At 38.1% G+C, this 19,910-nt stretch overlaps 2 protein-coding genes across 7 annotated transcripts in view; one reads left to right on the top strand and one right to left on the bottom strand.

The window, feature by feature from the left end:
* The window catches only part of vps13a (vacuolar protein sorting 13 homolog A), a 45,488-nt gene extending 40,679 nt beyond the window's left edge, over positions 1-4,809 (top strand). For 5 of the 6 annotated variants that reach the window (XM_032577929.1, XM_032577933.1, XM_032577931.1 and 2 more), the window contains 5 exons: positions 629-743; positions 2,093-2,178; positions 3,538-3,661; positions 3,739-3,813; positions 3,902-4,809. In XM_032577929.1, coding sequence (XP_032433820.1) covers positions 629-743; positions 2,093-2,178; positions 3,538-3,661; positions 3,739-3,813; positions 3,902-3,952 — 451 coding nt within the window. In that variant the 3' untranslated portion in view covers positions 3,953-4,809. Of the gene's footprint in view, positions 1-628; positions 744-1,449; positions 1,872-2,092; positions 2,179-3,537; positions 3,662-3,738; positions 3,814-3,901 lie in introns of those variants that run through there. The other variant, XM_032577934.1, reaches the window with a different exon arrangement.
* A 179-nt stretch (positions 4,810-4,988) lies between these two features.
* LOC116729421 (guanine nucleotide-binding protein subunit alpha-14-like) lies at positions 4,989-19,910 on the bottom strand. The gene is made up of 7 exons (XM_032577935.1): positions 19,447-19,910; positions 9,323-9,507; positions 9,079-9,233; positions 7,538-7,666; positions 7,333-7,462; positions 5,938-6,091; positions 4,989-5,744 (listed from the first exon to the last, which is right to left on the bottom strand). Exons 1-7 carry the CDS (start codon positions 19,565-19,567, stop codon positions 5,554-5,556), a joined length of 1,065 nt encoding a protein of 354 aa, XP_032433826.1. The 5' UTR covers positions 19,568-19,910; the 3' UTR covers positions 4,989-5,553.

Below are 19,910 nucleotides of genomic sequence, written 5' to 3'. Positions count from 1 at the left end.
AACAGAACTATTAAAAGGAGACGAGCTTTTTTCCTCAGGTGGTCATAATATTTAATCATGACAATCCGCTGTATGCGCCTCCACTTGTAAATATTTCTTTGCCAGACTTTTGCTATCTGAATGTCTCTCTGTACGGTATAGTTTACGATGCTGTCCATCAGTTTTTATACATCTCATAAAGATGTGCGAAAAGCCCTAAAATATAGCACCACTTTTTAACATTTAAAATGTTTGTGCTATTTAAACTTTTGCAGTGTGCTGTATGATTTCCTGTTGGTTTGAAGTGGCATGACGTTGAGCAGATGATGAGATGGAGAAAACATGTACTCTCCTAAACTTGCCAGGGCAATAAAAATGAACATTTTAAATAACTTGAATTATGACAAACAATGGTGGGACATTTCATGTTGCTTACATGATGAGCAGAATGTCAGGGAAAAACTTTTAAAGTTCCATGTTGAAGAGCTACATCCGTTAGTGTCAACTTAATAATTTGCTACCAGGCTTTTGGACACACCTGTCTTTGAGTTGTCAATAACTATAAATGAACTATACTGTAGGTTCCTTAAACTGGGCTTCTTTAAGTAATCAAGTAAAATATTTTTCTGTCATATTGTCCCGCTTACAGGGCAGCAGAGACCTCTCAAGATGTTATCTCTCTCCGTCCTCCTCGCTTCATACACGAGGACGGTGTCATCCGACCATATAAGGAGAGAGAGGGCGTCGGGAGTCAGATGCTCCAGGTAAGAATCCGCAATATTTTTTGCTTCCTGAATCTGATTGTTCTATATATCTCCATCTTGTTTATGGGAATTCATTCATAAATTTAATTCATTTTCACCGTCACCCATCCTTTCATTGATCCCTCATAACTTCTATCATCTCTCCCTTGTTTCAGTTTGTAATAATTAATGTTCTCCCCATAAAGTGTCAGCAGCTTCACAAGTCAGGGTAGATTTATGCTGTTAGTAGTTAACACGTTTGATGACTGTATGTTATATTCAGCATGGCTAAATGATTTCAGTAAAAATGTAGTGAATGTGTGAGGAGCGGCTCAGTTGGTAGAGCACACACACGCTGGGTGCAAAGGCTGTTTTTGTGTTTATTTACAAAAACAGCCTCTGTATTTATGTATTTACAAAATAATTAAACTTTGGTAGTGAAGAGATAAGTTTGTGCTCTGACTTTAGTGTGAGAACTCTTGAGGTTGTGAGATTTTAAGCCCATCTCCAAATTGATTATTATTTTATAAACATCTCTGGTTTTCCAAGCCTTTGAAAATGGTTTTTATTTGTGACCTATTCTGCTCTTGTTTATTTATTTTTAATATGTCTTTAGACACCAAGTTCTAGATTGCTTTGAGCCTTTTTCCAGAGTTTCTGTCTCAGTTTAAGAAGCTCCAGTCCTTCCTGTTCTGACCCTCCTCCCTCTCTCTTGTCATGTCCACAGAGGCGATTGGCCTACATTGAAAGGAGTAAAAATATTTACTTCGAGGATGAGGATGATGAGTAAAACAGCTAAAATCCACCGTAGCTGTGATGTAGAGTAGTTCTGGTACTTGTGCATAGTCTGTGCTGGAGAGTTACAGATTATAATCTCTGTTAGTTTAAACTGTTGAACTTTTAAGATGACCTTTGAGGAATGTAAGATTGTAATTTTGCATTGTATTTCATTTTTAAATGTTTGTTTTGTTCCTATTGAGTCAGTATCATTCATTTAATCATTCATTAATCCATTGTTGTCAGATTTATTTTTGTTCCTATTTTTTATGTCAGTCATTCTTTTATTCCTTAGCTTCTGTTTGAGAAATCTTTCATTATCATCAGTTTTGACTTCGATTTTGTTGCTAATAAAGGATTATTTAAATTCTAGCCTCCATTGTCTGTTTTATCCCATCTATTCCCTTCACCCCTTGCTCTTTGTTCATTTTCTAAGTTTTCTCCATATTTTCATGCACTCATTTTGCTGCGGACCATGTCGCTTCTTTCCTGCAGTTAGTTCATCATATTTTAAATCATCTTGCATACCTGCAAATAATTTCTGTTTTTAAAAAAAAATCACATTTTCTCTTTTAAACTTTTTTTCCTCGCAGACAATTGAAAACGGACGTTTTGCCAAGTATAGATACTTTGCTCATGCCAAGATTAACGATTCAGACTTCTTCATGATCACCAAGAGGTAAGCAGCTCTGACACTTCGTCAAATAAATTATAACATTTTTGCTCAGCTCAAAAGACATCAGTTATTTTGAGCAGGTTGTTAGCCTAAGAGCTAACAGCCTTTTGTTGTAGTTCATAATTTCATCACTAGATGTCCATAAAGCCTTTTTGCATTGTAATGATGTATTAAGTGCTGTACAAGTTTAGTCTTAACAAACTCTTAAAATGTTTTAAGGTTAATAACAGTAATGTCTCAATGCAAAACAAGCATTTAAGCACAATCACAAAAGAAATTAGGTTTGGTTGATTATTTCTTTGTAATTGTGTTTCTTGGCAATAAATGTTGCAGTCAACCCCTGGTATTAGTGCAGGCTAGAAACCACAGCTGCCCGCAAACAGCTAAAATGAGCGAATGCTTGAAGTCGCCTCTAAAACACTTATAACTGCCTCCGTTTTTTCAAAGACCAAATATGGCTTAAGCTGCATTATCACGCACAGTGGAAATCGTCTCAGCGATACCGCTGAAGCGAACATGTACAATCTAGCTTATTACCACAGCCAATCAGTGCCAAGAAAAGTTAATGCCGTTTCTGATTTGGCTGTTTTGCAAACCCCAGTCAACTGTGTGCGCCAGGTAGCATTTTCTTATGAATATTTTAGATGTGCTGTTCACAAAATAGGCTGATTCGCAGTGAATAATTTGGAGTTTCACAGAAAAATCTGCAAATAGGTGAATAAGTGGTGCCCCACTGTATGCCGTTGTGGAAAGCTTTATTTCCATTCAGTGATGTCACATTCGTTAGCAAAATGCATTTGTGGGTCAAGCAGCAGAGTTGAATATGTGGGTTGGACTGGTTAAAGAAAACTGCTAAACCCTTTGGCAATATCAGCAACTTATTCTGCTACTGCTACTAAACAAGACTTATCAGTAATTGAACAATTTATTCATTTAGCAAATAAGATCAGCGCGCTGCCGCAATAGCCTGGCACCACATCCTCATGCTAGTCACCAGCTTGGTCACACACTGAGGCAGGATAGCATCCCATTCCTCACTTAGCGTTAGTTGCAATCAGCTAATGTGGTCGTGTTGGTCACTCTGGCACAAACACGTCCAAGTGGATCTATGGATCTAATAAATGATCAATGGAGCAGTTTGGGAACTGCTGGTAAGGCTGAAGGTTGGCCCTGATAAATCCTGCCCTCCTATAAAGTATATTCATAATATTAAAAATTAGAGCAGTAAGCATTTATAAAATATCTCTGGTTCTGTTTTAAATAGAATATTTTACAGCTTTTGTTCTTTTGGCTAGTTTTAAGCACCTTTATTGACACTACACTTGTACCAAACTGGCTCATTTGGATGCTTCTGCCTTGCAGAGGAATATTTTTTGTGACTAAAGGCACCTTTGGTCAGCTGACCTGCGAGTGGCAGTATCTCTTTGAAGAATTCACAATGGACCCAAAGATTGTTGGTGGACGTCGACTGCGGATTGAAGCCAAGGTATGAACATTAGTTTTTGTTTAGTTAAAAGTTCACAACATGCCGACATAAATTGAATTCCAACTTTAAACATACAGGAAAGAGTGAAATCAGTCTTCCATGCCAAAGAGTTTGGGAAGATCATAAACTTCAAAACTCCAGAGATTGCCCAGGTAAGCTGACAATTTTTAGGAGAACGGGCCAGCCATGCTTGATAAAGGACTGAAACTCATTTACTCTGACTTCTAATTTCTTTTTCAGTGGGTTCTCAACAAATTGGAGGATGCCAGAGATCGTTTACCTAAATACTAATATTGAAGAATAGGATGTGCTAAAACACACATATGCTCTGTGTGTCAGTGCCTTTGCTCTTCACTGCATGCCTGATTTACGTCCCTACGTGTGTAAACAGCGCGCAATTTTTTTTTCTGTTGACTGCATGAAGTTAGGAGTGAAAGATTTAAACAGGAGTTATATTGTTAAACAAAAAAAGTGCTATTAGTGTTTCACCACAGAATCTCAGAATTAATTTCACCAAACGTTGCCACTACTCTAATTGCACTCATTCTTTTTGCACAAATATAGTTTCATTGGTCTTTTTGACCAGCACAACATTAATCCTCAAGTTTACCTTTACATTTTATAACATTTGGTGAAAAAAGTCAGGGTGTTTTAATACCTTTTTCTGTGTCTTTAGTTTTATTTTTCACTGTCGAATGCATCATGTCACTGAATTTATTCCTCTTTGTTATTAATTATGTTTTTATTTGTGTGAAAATGTAGAAATATCATTGGAAGCATCCTAAAAAACAGAGGCCAAATTACCAACTGCACATTCAACATTTAAAGCTGTTAATTATGTACCAGATCATGTAAAAGGGAATCAAAGTGTTACTGTAACATCATTATAGTTCAATGTTTTCCTTTTTCTTCTTCAAGGTTTACTTTTTTGTACACATTTTCCAAGAATTAGTTGAATTTACAGATGCATGCTATTTTTCTACTCTATCTCTATGTTCATTTGAGTTACTTTGATCACATCAAGTCTGTGGAATTCAGATGGTAATGTTGCTTTCATGTTTTTGTACTATATATATATGCAATGCAAACTTTACAAAAGAAATATGCAGAGAAAAATGTATTTAAAAATAAAGGAGTTCTAATTATAACTGGCTACTGTTTTCTCCAAGATTCAGGTTTCCTGCTGTCATACCAAGACGCCATTCTTACTTTTGTTCTCCCTCTTTTGATTTCTTTTTTTGTTGTTGTTGTTTTATTTTTTGAGAGGGTTGTCTGAATGTTTTTTTTTCATGCTGTTTTCACAGAGAAATAAAAAAATATTCACCAGTTACCTTCTTAAATTTCAGTGCCACCTTTATTAATCTATAGTACCAGGAACATGTTTCTACTTCTCAGTTTTTACAACAGCATCAACAAATAATATTTTCATTGCTACTTAAATAAACAGGGTCAGCGTCTATAAGTACATCTCAGACTATGTACACCTAAAAAAGATAAACGTTCTGAGTACGTTAGCCACTTGCAGCAAAATCTGTGCCTAAAGAAGCTCTAAATGGAGATATATTAGTTAAGGCCTCTTATATCATTTTGATTTATATTTTTAAAGAATATTATTCACACATCGGGTAAGTCGGTGAGTTACCTCTCTAGCATTCGTATTCTTACTACAGCTTTAAAGTAGCCTTTACAGCAGACCCGAAAAGAAAAGATAAACTTCATCTATACAAAGTTACGGTTTAGGCAGAATATCCTACACAAATCATTGTTTATGCCTCGTGGGTTCCAGCTGTTCAGCTAAATTGGATCTTGTGCTTTTGGGATAATATTTGATCCAGAAAATCTTTTACGTGAGATATGGGTAAACGGTTGCATGGCATTTCCTTTAGTGGTAGCTACACCAGGTTGAAGTCCTTCAGATTGGCTGTGAGGATGGTGTCTTTCACGGCCACAAAGACAAAGCGGATGTTTTCGGTGTCGGTGGCGCAGGTGAAGTGGGAGTACAGCTTCTTGTCTTTGTTGGGATTTTGTTCTTGGTACATCTTGAGGATGAATTCTTGAGCTGCTGCTGGATCCTGCTGAGGCCCTGCAAAGGAGAGACGAGGTACCGGTTAATAAAAAACACCCTTAACTATGAGTTGAAGCATAATGTGGTTCTGAAAACACAAGTTCCTTCAATTTAGATGTACTTTCCTGACTCAAATGCTAGCATTGATTCATGCCATCTACTAGCCAAGCTGTCACACTGGATTTAATGATGAGTGAATAATAAATCTGACCTGTGAATTCAGGGAAGTAGGTGACTAAGTGAGAGTATATGATCTTCTCCTTGAGGATGTCGGTCTTGTTGAGGAAAAGAATGACAGAAGACTTCTCGAACCAGGGGTAGGTGATGATGGTTTTGAACAGGGCTTTGCTCTCCTCCATGCGGTTCTAAGGAAGGTGCCACAGTGAACATACATTTTAAACTCACATTTCAAAGGGGACATGACATCAGAAGGCATAAGACATTACAATGAAACCTAAATATGCTTTGTCGCTGGTTTTTAATGCAGGTCATTAATAAAACACCAAAACACACATACACCCTCTGAACTGGATATTTTTTTTCCTTAAATGGATGATGTAGCATTTGTTATTGTACCCTCTGGAAACAACAGACATCTTCTCTGCAGGAGTTCAGCGGCAGTAAACATGTAAAGCAAAAACCATACTCTGACCCTAACCCTCTGTTGGAAGCACAGTTTGCACCAGAAGTAGGGAAAATTTTTATCTTTAGTTTAAGAAAAAGACAAATACAGACTGAGAGGTAAGAATCCAACAGAGTTGATTGAGTGGCTTTGCTGATGGCTCAAACAGTGAGTCAACAGCCAGACCATCAACGTGATCACAGCTGTCGTTTCTAAGCATAAAGTTAAGCTAATGTAAAGTAAGGAAGTTCTTTTTTTATTGTGCTTTTCTTTTTTGTCATCAAAAACTATGATTTTCTTCATGTCTGAGCCAAATAAGGAAAAAAAACAAACATTTGATCCAGCTGTCACTGTAGTGTGTCAACGTTCTTCCAACCGTACATGTGTAGCATTAGCTTTAGCTTACTTTAGGATTACATGTTGGTAGAAACTAACTGGAAACTGAGTTTGAGCTGACAGCAGTAGAAAACTGTTTTGAACAAGGTGGATAATGAGAGAGGGATGAAACTTGCACCGATCTGGCTAGCTAATAAAAGGTAGGCTATTTTAGTGACACTGTCGGAAGGAACGTGAGTGTTTTCTGACAGTTTTTGGGCACCAAAGTTACCAGGATGGGTGGAACCTGAGCACTGACATTATTGCAGTGTTTGAAATTAGAGGCAGACTGGGCTCACGACAGCGCTTTTAATTCTGCCTGTACGATGCCAGTTTGTTAAATCTCCAAACTAATAGTCACCAACATTTCTCTTAACGTTCTCCTCACTTGACAAATGAACATGCAAATCTTGACTTCTTGAACTAAAACTTGAAATGGAGACATTGTTCACTCTTATTTCTCATGCATTGATGTTCAAGTTTAGCATTCAAACATATCAGGGGTTTTTTTTACTTTGGTTGTGTAACAGTTTTGAGCTGCAGGACTAAACTCAGCAGAAAAGAAAAAAAAAGTTCCATAAACATGTTTGCCTCAGGTACGAGTCTCACCTCGTTGTCGCACTCTGCCAAGACCTGGTCGTACTCACTAAGCGCCACCAGGAAAATGATGGAGGTGACGTTTTCAAAGCAGTGAATCCACTTTCTCCTCTCCGACCTCTGACCTCCAACATCCACCATCCTGCCAGAAAATCAGCCACAATGAGTACACACGGCGACGGCCAACAGTGGAGAGGGATCTTGTACATGACATTACCTAAAAATGACGTTCTCCATGTCAAAGGGATACTCAATTATTCCTGTTGTTGGCACTCGGACTCTGAGGATGTCCTGGAGGTCTGGCAGGTAGGAAGGCTGGGAAATCCGATCCAAGTCGGTGAGATAGCTGAAATTATTTACAGCAATGACATTATGAGCGGTTGAGTTAAAAAGAACCAGAGTGGGGTTTTTAAAAGCCAGAAACCCAAACAGGGCACTGATACAAAGCAAGCATGAAGCTCTTAATATGGAAACTTCTGGCAGAATCAACAGACAACAGCTTTGTTGCATTACAGAAGTGGAAATGGGGCACATTTTAGTTAACATATGATTTGCATTTCTGAAAATAAAAACCCACTAAAAAAAAAAACAGAGCTTTTCTCTTTTCAACTCTGGTCAATTCAGAGTTCAGTTTTACTAGGAATAATTTCTGTTCCACTATGAGTGGGAGCTCATCTGCATGGCCAGGAATTATTAACATTTAAATGGAACATGCCTTCTATGTTCTATTTAAAGCTCCTCTGTATATTTTAAAAACATGGGAACAAACATGACTCAGTTATGTGGTGTGAATAAAGCAGCAGAGATCCATCCTTTATTTTGTAAAGATCCAACATGTGATTATTTCAGGGTGAGTGCACCAAAACCAATAATAGAGATTCAATAATTTAATTTTGGCATGCTGCCATGGCAGAATTAGAATTATGAGTCAAAATTTTAGGAAAGCAAAAAATCAAGAGATATTCTATAGGATTTTTTTTTTTTCAGTTCTCTGAATTAACATTTTTTTATGTTGCTGCTAATATATCTTTAAAAATCAGAAAGCTGCATAAAAGTACAATATTTATTACCAGTCATTTCACAGGGATTCATGACACATGAAATAAAAATATTTCAAGCTGTTATCTTTTGCGTTTTTATGAAAACCCAAAATTCTGTATCTCAGAAAATTATTACAATAGACCAATCAAAATCTGATATTTTTAGGACTAAAGTCAGGCCTCTGGAAAGTGCAGTTGAAACCAAAAGTTTACATACATTATATAGAAAGACACATACGGATTTTTTCATACTAACATGAATTAATGTTAATTAATGTTGTTAATCAGCCTTGTGTACTCGCTGCCAAATATGCTAATGGTGGAGAAACAACTCACTATTACAGGAAAACTGTTTAGAGTGCCATCATTGGTGGCTATGCTGACTAGCTTCAGCATTTATAACAAGCTCTGCTAGCTATAGCTTAGCAGAGATAAGGGGAGGGTCATGAGAGGGGATGAGCTGTGCCACATGGAGGGGCAATTGACAGCACTAAGACCCTCCTCCTGGCTCTGATTGGTTGTTTCTAGTTTGCACTGGGAGAGGTCAAAAGAGCCAAAGTGCGACAAAAAATATCTAAGTAGCCTAGCAAAGCTTGGTGTTTCCTGTCCTGAATTCATACATGAAATTTGCAGAAACATAACAGCCGCCATTGTCTCCTCTGCTGAGTACTTGGGTTAGCTTCATGTGCTGTAAGCAACTGCAAGGTGAAAGTCTCACTATTTGGTGGAGTCGGACAGCTGGTACTCCCTGCGCCGGTCGTAGCAGTCCTGGATTCCAGCGTCTTTCCACAGGTTCCTGATAGCAACAACAAGGTTCTGATCCAACTCCTCCACCTTGTCCACCTCTACCTCCAGGACTGAGTTTGCATTGTTCTGCAACAAAGAGGAGGAATAATTGACTTATGATGGATTTATATGTATAATATATGGGTTTTTTTTATTCAGACTGGTTTCTAACCCACCTGGTTCTGCGGATCAGAAAAGGATATGCCGAGCGGCCCCATGGCTCGGATCATGGTCTGCATTGATGTGTAGATGTTCTGGAAGACCAGCTTGGCGTAACTCCTCTTGTCCTCGTCTGTGTACCCCCCTCCATGGATGATCCTCATCTGTTTGATGAAGGTGCTCTTTCCACTCTCACCCGTGCCTGTTCAGAGACAGAGGAGACATTCGACGATTTGTTTTATTTTGCTACGTTTATTGAATGTTTGCATTTAGAAACTGAGATATGGGCTCCAAACCTTAGAAAACTCCTAATTTTCTCAATGTTTGGCCTCCAGTTTTAGAAAATTGCCTCTTTTATTTACTAAAATGTTGAATTCAATTACAAAAGGTAAAACGTTCAGTAAGTTAATTTGTAAAATATCATAATATAATGAAAATTGTCCTTTTTTATTGTCCATGTCTTCAATAATTAAGCAGTTTATCAAGGTGTCAGGTCAGCGTCACCGGATTCATTTTTGAGGTGGGGGGCCATGGGGTGTTTTGTCACCTCTGTTATGCACTTTGATTGTCAGGCGCGCGCACTTGTTCAATTGATATGATGGCACCTGTCAATCAATTCAATGGGTTTGTCGCAATTTGTCCCGAAGTAAAGAGTAAACATGCCTTATCTGGAGGACAACGGTTTTGGATCTACCATGCGCTGCGGTCTGGCTAGATTTGATGATTGTTTGCTATTCATAAAGATTTGGTGGGAAATAATCAGAAAAAAATGTCAAGTTGTCAGTGGGGAACAGAAGACAGCTTTAGATGGCGGAATGGACTTTAATCCATTTTCCAAACTGGAGTCTGGAAAAAAGTAGACTCCAGTTTGGAGAAAAAAGCACACAGTAAAAAGCTCTGGCTGGATCCAATCGACCGCTCTTAGAACTACAGGAGGATTCAAACTCTGCTCATTCATTTTTAGCTTACAGTGAAAAACTGCCAAGCCGCCAAATAAACGTAAACAATAACATTTAGGCTTTGGAGTGCGGACTCACACAGACTCGGACTCGTACAGACTCGCTACGTACAAGATGTTTTGACACAATAGATCTTTTTTTCTCCTAAATGTTGTTAATAGTAAAGAGGGTTAGATAATAAAATAAAAAATCAAAAATTATTCCCTTCTGTTTTTCTTAAAGGAAAATCTGAAGGTGCACACTGTGCGTACAGCAATGGCCCCCTGGCCCCCCCTGTTCCGGCGCCTATGTGTCAAGTATTGCCAACAACATGTGCTAAAATGTTTTTGTGGAAATATTATTTTAGTAGGGGCTGCACAGTGACACAGTTGGTAGCACTGTTGCCTTGCAGCAAGAAGGTCCTGGGTTCGATTCCTGGCCCGGGGTCTTTCTGCACGGAGTTTGCATGTTCTCCCTGTGCATGTGTGGGTTCTCTCCGGGTACTCCAGCTTCCTCCCACAGTCCAAAAACATGACTGTCAGGTTAATTGGTCTCTCTAAATTCTCCCTGTGAGTGTGTGTGTGCATGGTTGTTTGTCCCGTCTGTCTTTGTGTTGCCCTGCGACAGACTGGCGACCTGTCCAGGGTGACCCCGCCTCTCGGCTGGAACATTAGCTGGAGATAGGCACCAGCAACCCTCCAGATCCCTTCAAGGGACAAGGGTGTTAGAAAATGGATGGATGGATTATTTTAGTAAATCTAAGAGTATTATTCATGTGATTTTAAGATATGATGGTTCAGACTGAGCTCATTCATATCCTTGAAAATATGAGGGAAAAACATGAGAAATGAGAGGCAAAGGTTTTGTGAGCTCACAGTAAAAGAGAGCTTAGATGTTGTTAGAGAGATTTTTAAAAACTGTAAGGAAGTATTATTTTCAGGGTAGTGACAGTTTGTTTAAATAGTGAGAGTGCTCATAAATCTTATAATAGATTTTATTTCCAAGAAATAATTGGGAACTCAGCAGAGTCTAATCCCAATCAAAACATGCGACAGGAATTGTAAATTGTAAATTGTTCTTGGCTTACAGAAAACAAAACACTGGATGTTTTTGTCTTTAATTTTCCCAACATATTTCTTCAGGCTGGAAGAAATCTTAATGTTTTCAAGCGGCCCAGTCAGATTCCATATTGAATCTCTGGTTGGAGTTAAATATTAGTATGATGGCAAGGAGACAGAAGATAAGGCAGCACTTATTTCAAAAAAATATTTTCAATGTTCACTTTAGGAACGTAAAGTGATTGAACCGAATTTAAGAAGCAAAAGATATAGTAAAAAAAATAATTTTTTAAACAACAACAATCAAGACACCCTACGCCTGAACAGCCGGTGAAATTACTTTAGGGAAACCTTTTGTAGCTATTTACCAATCTCTTGACATCAATCTGCGAAATGATTGACCGTCTCCCCGTTTTCAGCTGTGAGGTTTGAGGGGATTGTTGCCCAGAGGTTTCCTTTTCTTAGTTTTCAGACAGCCCTGGACAGATTGGTTCCAGCCCAGGGGCCCTCATCCTTCTAAGCCCGGCCCTGTGTGTCCTAATGTTTTCATACATTTGAGAAATTTCTATCTTAAGTGTCACAGATAAGCTGTAGGGTTCATTCAGGGGAGCATAAAGAAGAACATTTCCCTCTGAAATGAAGAGGAAAGAACATGTAAATACTTCAAGTAGAGCAGCTGACCCACATTTCTCTGCTGCTCCACACACACAGCCACTCTACAGTCTCCCTGCAGTTATAACAAAACGCTTGTCACTCACTGCGTTTCTGAACATCTTGTTACCTAGTGCCAGATTAAAGTAAATAAATAATAATAAAAAAACAGGTAAACAAGTTAGTTCTATGACAACGTTTGACTACTAACTTGTCCCTGCAGGAATCTACAGGCAAACGTAACAATTTGAATGCAGATTTGACTGCCAAAAAGGCACCAGTCTGCTAATATTTGGGTGCAGGAAGTTGTAGTCGACTTGCGTCATCCAACTTGCAGATGATTTGAATCCCAAGTAAGAATGCTTTCAAGTGATTACTTAATACCAGACGACCTCAGCCGTCTTCTGTCTCTAAAGAGTTTTTTTTGCTTAGGTTGTGGGAAAACACCACTACGTTTTCATAACAGGTCGAACTGGTTATTTTAGTTAGACACGATCCTCATAAACTCTAATACCGCTGAAAAGTGAAATGTTTTAAGTACAGTCAAATCATTTATCCTGCATTGACCACTCACACTCAGCTTTTGTAACCAATGACAAAGTCAGTTTGATAGCTTGCTTCGAATGCGGACGCCATGGTTTCAGGCAGCTGGTGTCACTTCTGACTTTGGATCAATACACCCTGAATATTAAAACGCTTCATCAGATGACTTGCCATCTGCAGATTCACAAAGTTTTCAAACAAAGTCTACAACTGCTTACAAATTTTAATTTGTTCTAATATTTGTATTTAGATCTAGTGGATACTCGTCACCAATCAAATAAATTTAAAGTTGAAAACTGCAAACTGAGTTTCGGTTCCAGAAGTTTCCACATCTCGTGTTCTGCTTTGCATGGCGTTAGGAAAAGTCCACTCTTTTCTTCTCAGCATACAAACTTCAGCCAAATCTTCTGCATTTGAATGTACCTTGTTTACAAGTCAAGTTTCCTGGAGGCGAGGCAGAAAAGGAGGCAAATTCAGATGCTGCTGCTGCGCTAGATACGCAATTCAGGATGAAACAAACTTTGTAAACTCTGCTCCAGGTGGTCACCTGAATAACTGAGGAATGTGACAAGATTATTTTGTAAAAAAAAATAAAATTAATAAAGATTGATGCTGAGTAAAATGTAAATTTTTTTAAAAAATGGCTTGATTTACAAATAACTTCCACATTTAGGCTGATTAAAAAAAAATAAAAACCTTCAAAACAGATAACTGCTTAAGCCCAAAATTATTCTTGCCCCAGCCAGATTTAGATTTTAAATTATTTATCTTTTAACCAGTAGGCTGTTTTCTAATCGCCAAGCCTACTGGTTTATTCTCTCAAAACACAACAAAACATTATAAAAGGATTACACAGCCTGAAAAAACGTATTTGCATTTTAATTAAGAAATAGTACAGAAATCTGAGAGTTGAGCAGATAAATGGAATAACCTCCAGCAAGGTTTGTGATTCAAGGCAAAGGTGGATCAGGCTGATAAAAGCCTTCACAGATGCAATAAGTGAATGTTTCCACCAGCAGAGAGCAAGAGGACACTCCTCGTGTTCACAAGTACACAAACCTCATTGCCTGCTAGGAAATTCAGCTTTTCTGTGCAGCTTAGTCAGAGATTTCATCAAAATATCCTCAACACCTGAAAAACCCGAGGCCTCCTCTTTTCTGCTTCTTCATCAGTCTGGTGTTTAAGTGGACCAGGACTCAGGCTGCCAACAGTGTGAGCTCATGAGAGTTTGGTCAGATCAGAAAACTAAACAAACTCTTTAAGGCCCACTTGAACCAGGAGATTATATTTTCACTTGTTCTGGTACTTAAAATGTTATTTTATCACCTCTGAAGAGTTTAGGCTTGGAAGTCTTGCAGAAAAAATATTGAGCTACCTAGATGTGCTAAGAGATAAACTTTAATCACCCAGTGTCTGCTAGTTGTTTCCTAGATTGGAGTAGAAAATGCTGTAATATTCATTCTTAACCAAGAACCAACAGACAGATTTTTATCAAGGTTCTATGTTCAGAAATATCAACTAAATGCTGTTTCTATCCTGGGAAAATGACTGGTAAGTGATGACTGATACCGGGTTTCCGGGACAACATAAAAATAAAATAAAAACAGACTTTGTGCATGATAAAATGAGATTCTTATTCACAAAAGAGGCAATATATAAGTTATTTTGTCTAAGTCTTTGGTAGACTTACTAAATTTACATTTTCACACATTTTCAGTGATTTTAAGAAACCAAACAAAGCAGCTAAACAATGAAATCTCTACATCGGTGAGCAGAAAGAGAAACATCGCACAAGCTGCTCATCATCACAAAGAGCACTGGACACATTCTGCACAATAGTGGAATAAATGCACATTGTTAAAATCTATTACCTCCTGAGGTCTAAATTTGAATCTTTCAGGTAAACACAATAATAATGGGAAAACAATTACATGCATTATTTCCAAAGTGCTCACAATGGTAAATGTTTAAATGATTTTGAAGTTATTGCACATTTGTTTTTCATGTGTTTGCTCTCAACATTGGTTGGACTTTTGGAATCAAACATCAGATCCAGATTGAGCCAAAAGCCACAAAAACTGGGATGTTCTTTTGTGTCCAGTCAAAGTAAGAGGACCAGACTAAAGGCAGTGTTAGTTTAGGTAAATATTTTCAGCACTAAATGAGGACTAAACTAATTGCCATTGTGGGTTTGATGTGGGAAACATGGGTGGCAATAGAAGAAAAGGGCATACGAGCAAAAAAAAAAAAAAGAAAAGAAATCTCAGCTACAACCTGAATTCGTTTTTTATTTTACTTTTAGCGTGTGCAGTCGGTGTGTTGAGTAAATGCAGCCGGCTTGCTGATGACATCCGAAGGAGCAGGTTATCACTGTGCTTCACAGCATTGACATCCACACCATAACTGAGGGAATTTTCTGGATTTTGACTGAAAATCCAGTTTGATTGACATGTTTGACAGTGTCAATCAAACTGAGCCCGGTTTCATGTTACAAAATATAATTTTTTTTTTGGCCTAAGGAGGTGCTCACTCAGGTATCATTTACTGAACAACTGCCCTTGTTGATCGCCTGTTCTTTTTTAACTGGACCTACTTGCAGACTTATAAGGCTTAATGGATGACCATCAGCATTATTATTATTATTTTGCTTATTGTATTTATGAAGCAACAGGTTCATATTTTGTCCCGCAAAGTAGTAAAGCGACTAACAGAAACGTTTGACATTTTGAAACTCTTCAACTTTTCTAAAGAGAAACTTTTCCTCAGAACCCATTTTCCCTGCAAATTAAAGTTGAACGAGGCTGGTGCGTTTTGTGTGTTGGACCTCTCTGTTGTTTTTGATCGTTGTGGTTCTATGCAAGTTTAAGTGGAAAACACCGGTATGAGTAACAGATAGGAAACCCCCTCAGTGAGACAGAACGTGTAGTAAAGCTAAAATACGTGATGAATAATTTAAAGTGTAATACAATATTTAAGCTGAATTGTAGCTGTGCTTGTTTGTGTTTTTAGTGCATGCAGGGGTGTGTGGGCGTGTGTGTGTATGCCTGCTTGACATAGTTTCCTTGTGAGTAAAAAAGGACTTGTCCACATCTGCCGATGTGCCGCAGCCTCACAGCTGCACACACTTCCTCGACAGGGAAGCACAGTCAGTGTGAATGAGTGGCATTAACATACCAGAGATAAGAACTACGTACTACTGGGATGGCTACACCGTGCCTGCTATGTTTTGTGCAAATGAAACTCGCCAGTCAGGTGGGATTTTCAGGCAAATGCAGGATGCAAAAGAAGAAGTCAGTACAACAAACTGATTTTTCCACAGTCCAAGCTGTGCTGTGCTCCAAGAACAAAAACATCCCCTGATGTATGATTTACATAAATTCGTCTGACAAAATATCTGTTGTGCAGCTGGACTTCTGGCAGCAGAAGTCCAGGCGGCTCACTGGGCCGAGGCCTTGTTGAAGTACAGGGATGAAACAGACATTTAAAACCCTGCTGCGGTTCACGCCCCCAGTTTTTGTGTTGATTCATCACTTTTTTTAATTTTTGTTTTTGTTTTCTGCTATCTTGAAGTGAGTATTTAAATTTATCTGCTTAACTAATGCCGATAGTTTTAAAAATCATTAATGAAATTACAAATTTTCAAATTAGAGATGCTACATTTTCAGTTTTCACAGAGAACATAAAAAAGAGAAAAGAAAGAAATGTTGTAACTGGTTATTTAATTTTCATTTATTGAAGTGTTTTGATTGATTATGTAATTTCACAGTTTCATATATGCAGTTGATTTAATTTAGAGTATTGTCCTAGTTTTTGTGACCTTTGATGTTCTGTAGTTATTTTTTTTTTATTCAGTTCTGTCTTGAGCTGCAGTCATCTTGTAAATGAGATTTTGAATTAAAATGTGTCTTTCATGATTAAATCAAAGCATAAAGTGTGCTGGGTCGCTCAGCTGGTAGACACTATGGTCCTTGATGCCGTCGTCCTGGGTTTGATTCCAGGGTCCAGCGATTTGCTGCATGTCTTCCTGTTCTCTTTCTATTTCTCTTTCCTTCCTATTTCCTGTCTATTTGATGTTCAATAAAGGACACTAGAGTCTAAAAAAAATAAAAATCTACATTTAGATAGTTAATGTTTAATAATGATTTTTAAATTATTTATTGAATACCACATTCTTCATGAAAGACTACGTACATTTTTCTGTTGAATTTCATTTTTGTAAGATTTGCTCTTTTATCGCCGTTTTCTTTGCATTTGCTCAGAATCTGGGCTGGAGCTCAACCTGTGGCTTTTTCAGATACAAGGCCACTGAAATAAACTACTTCATAGATGATTGTGTTGTTTTTGTTCTGCTTCACTCCGCTCGTGCTCTCTACAGGCCTGTGACCACCTTAATGAAACCCACTGAGAGCTCTGAGTCAGTGACCAGCTTAATGAGTGAAACTGCAGGCAAGATGCTCAACAGTTCGGACAACTTAGCATCTGTGTTCAATGTCCAAAGCAACGACTTCAGATGGTGAAAACATTGTTTTTGTTTTTTTTATCACAGTCATAATTGGTCATTGGTTTTTATTTTTACTAAATATCTAACCTGAAAAGTGGCCTAGAAATATGTTTTTATATTTTTTTCCTGAAAGCTGTTCTTCCTGTTCCTCACATAGCTTGTCTGACTCCATTAGGTTTCTTATTAAGCGCCTGTCAGTAAAACACAGAGGGGATTTTTAGGCTGCCTTAAATCTGAAATATTATGATGTCTAATCATTTGTTGTTCAGCTGCCCAGGGCACCTCTCTGCTTTAAGAGTTTGACCCTTTCCCAACGAACAGTGGGTGCTAACTTGTGGCTCGTGTTCTGCTCCGTGGTGGGATTTGCATGAGTTTTGCATGAGGCGCGCCCGCAGCAGCTAGTTATGGCTCCGTTGCGCAGCATAGAGCGAGGCGTCGGCAGGGTTGTGGTGGCCCTCAGCCTCTCCCACACCGCTGCAGTAAAATGCAGCGAAACTGATGCAACGAGCCTGTTGTCTCTGTGACTATCGGGCTGCTTCCAACGGTGCAAAAGAACAAACACTGTGATAAGACGTGGGAAAGTCAGAAGTGGACAAAGAGAGTAGTGTGCACTAATTAGAAGTAGTCTGATCACCAGCTGCACTATAAAAATGAATTTGGGACGGTATTAAATGTTAGCCATTTAATTCATTAAATGGCTCAAATTTCCTGAGTTGTAATGTGACTGAAAATATTATAAAATCTGTAAAAACTTGTTTAGCTGTTTTATCGACGGCTAATGCAAGCTAGCAAGTGGAAGTTGCTAACCGTGTTGGGAAAAATTTCGAAAGTTTATAATTATTTCAATGACATTTTAGAAATTAATCACACATCCAATTACTTTCTTTTTGTTCTTCACATTTTAGGACAGGTCACCGAATTTTAGGAAGGTATTAAATGTAAGATCTTTTTTTAAATTTCAGATGAGTTAAATCTTAGCAATACTACTATTTTGCTAAATATAGACATTTTAAGTAGAATTTAACTGACAATGTTGATTTTTACCATCTGCTATTCTCATTTGTTTTCTGTACTGTTTAGCTTAGCGATGGCTAATCCTAAAGCAAAGCTATGTAGCAAAACTAACTGAGTCAGGCGTTGCCAATAACCGGCACAAATGTCAATATGTGATGATCATTAAAAAAAATGTTTCTTACAATACCTAGTTACTACAGGTCGATGCATTTTAGATCTAATTCCTTATGCACAAAATTAATTTCTTTTAATTATGGGAGAATAAATCAGATGAGCATAATGATACAACTTATTACTTTCAAATTTTCTAAGCAGAATGAGTCGATATTCTAAATCAGTTGAAGTTTTTTATCTTTTAGCCAATTGTTAAACTTACCAAATGTACTTTTAGAAATACTAAAATATAACCAAATGAAATGTATGTGCATTGTTTATGAAACTCTTACAGTTATTATAACTGGATGCATCTCATAAAGACATATTTGCAAACATTTCCAGTAAATTACATTGAATCCCAACCACAAATATATTTTCTCAGGTGATAATATTAATACGAAATTATTTGTATAAACTGACTACTCCTTGGCCTGAACTATTTTCTTAGTTGGCCATTGGCTTTCTAGCTAAGTTCACTCCAGGAAAAGATAACAGCTCATCCCACGTTTCTCCACTTCCTTCCTGAACAAAACCAAAAATTCTCCCAACACGCAGACCCGACCTAGTAGAAGCTTAAAACGTGTTATTTATTTATTCATTCTGAAATAATAGACCTTTCTCTCAGTCTATACGTCTTCTCCATTAAGGATATATATAAAAAATGGTGCGTAAATCTTTGACACAGTAATTACGCAGATCCGCGAGTGTTTTAAGCAGTAGAAAAATACGGCAGAACCAGAATGGAGTTAACCTGACCCCAATCATTTTATGGCTACATACTGTATATTAACCTATTAACCCACTGATCATCTTAAAACTGACGTTGGATTTGATGAAAGCTTTAAGGTCTGATAAACTGATATAGTTAATCCAATTAAGCTCATTTCTAAAAGCAGCTTAATTGTGTTTTTCGTGTGTTGGTTTCTTTAACCCAACTTTCCATGAAAATCTGCGTGTGCAGGTGCGGTCGGTGAGGAAGCCGTGAGGTAATGGTAAATAATAAAAAAAAAAAAACTGTTATAAATCACCGACCGTCACACCCACGGGGGAGTTTTAATAAATCCACTTAAATAGGAAAGTTGTCAACAATGTTTTAAAACTTTATTGGACTGAATTTTTACAGCCTGCAAAATGAAACAGATTCAGTTTGGTGTAATTTTCAAACCGCTGCAGATTAAACCCTGATTATTTTATTATTATTTTTCCTTCCTGATCTGTAAGTATTTTCTGTCTGCGCCTCTCTGGTCGGGGCCCCGGGCTCTCAGCTGGGTGATGCTCACCTAACAGCAGCAGCTTCAGCTCCCTGCGGGAATCCTTCTTGTCCCTCCGCAGCTGCTCCTCTATCGCGTCGTTGATCCTCTTGGTCTCCCGGTCCTCCGCCGACACACAACACCCAGCCATCCTCCCCAACACTGAGACGCAGGCCCCTATGGTGGTGAACCGTCTGCGATCAAATTAGGGGGAGGAAAGAAAAAAAAAAAAAGAAGAAGAAGAAGTTTTGGAGTCTTTGAATGAGGTGGGGAGGGGGAAAAAGCTCACACGGCTCACAGCTTCTAGCGGGAGGGAGAGTCGAGCATCATCAGAAGGAATGAATTTGATCCTTTATAAAATTAATCATACAAAAAATGGTTTTATCAGTTGAGAAATGTTCTTATTCTCCCAGCTGTGTGTATGATCAGCGGATTCATTAGAAAATCCTTCTCATGGAGGAGCGTCTTCTTTGAGGTCCTTGAGGACAAAGTGC

Source organism: Xiphophorus hellerii, chromosome 12 (assembly GCF_003331165.1).
Source record: "Xiphophorus hellerii strain 12219 chromosome 12, Xiphophorus_hellerii-4.1, whole genome shotgun sequence".
Classification (NCBI taxonomy): Eukaryota; Metazoa; Chordata; class Actinopteri; order Cyprinodontiformes; family Poeciliidae; genus Xiphophorus; species Xiphophorus hellerii.
This window is presented reverse-complemented; position numbering and strand designations above follow the sequence as displayed.

What these genes read in the sequence shown, in the direction of transcription:
- LOC116729421 (XM_032577935.1), bottom strand. Translation starts at nt 19,567, where the DNA reads ATGGCTGGGTGTTGTGTGTCGGCGGAGGACCGGGAGACCAAGAGGATC. An exon ending in GCTGAAGCTGCTGCTGTTAG is followed by an intron (nt 9,508 to 19,446) that starts GTGAGCATCACC and finishes GTCTCTGAACAG; the next exon opens with GCACGGGTGAGAGTGGAAAG. An exon ending in CTACTTCCCTGAATTCACAG is followed by an intron (nt 5,745 to 5,937) that starts GTCAGATTTATT and finishes TCTCCTTTGCAG; the next exon opens with GGCCTCAGCAGGATCCAGCA.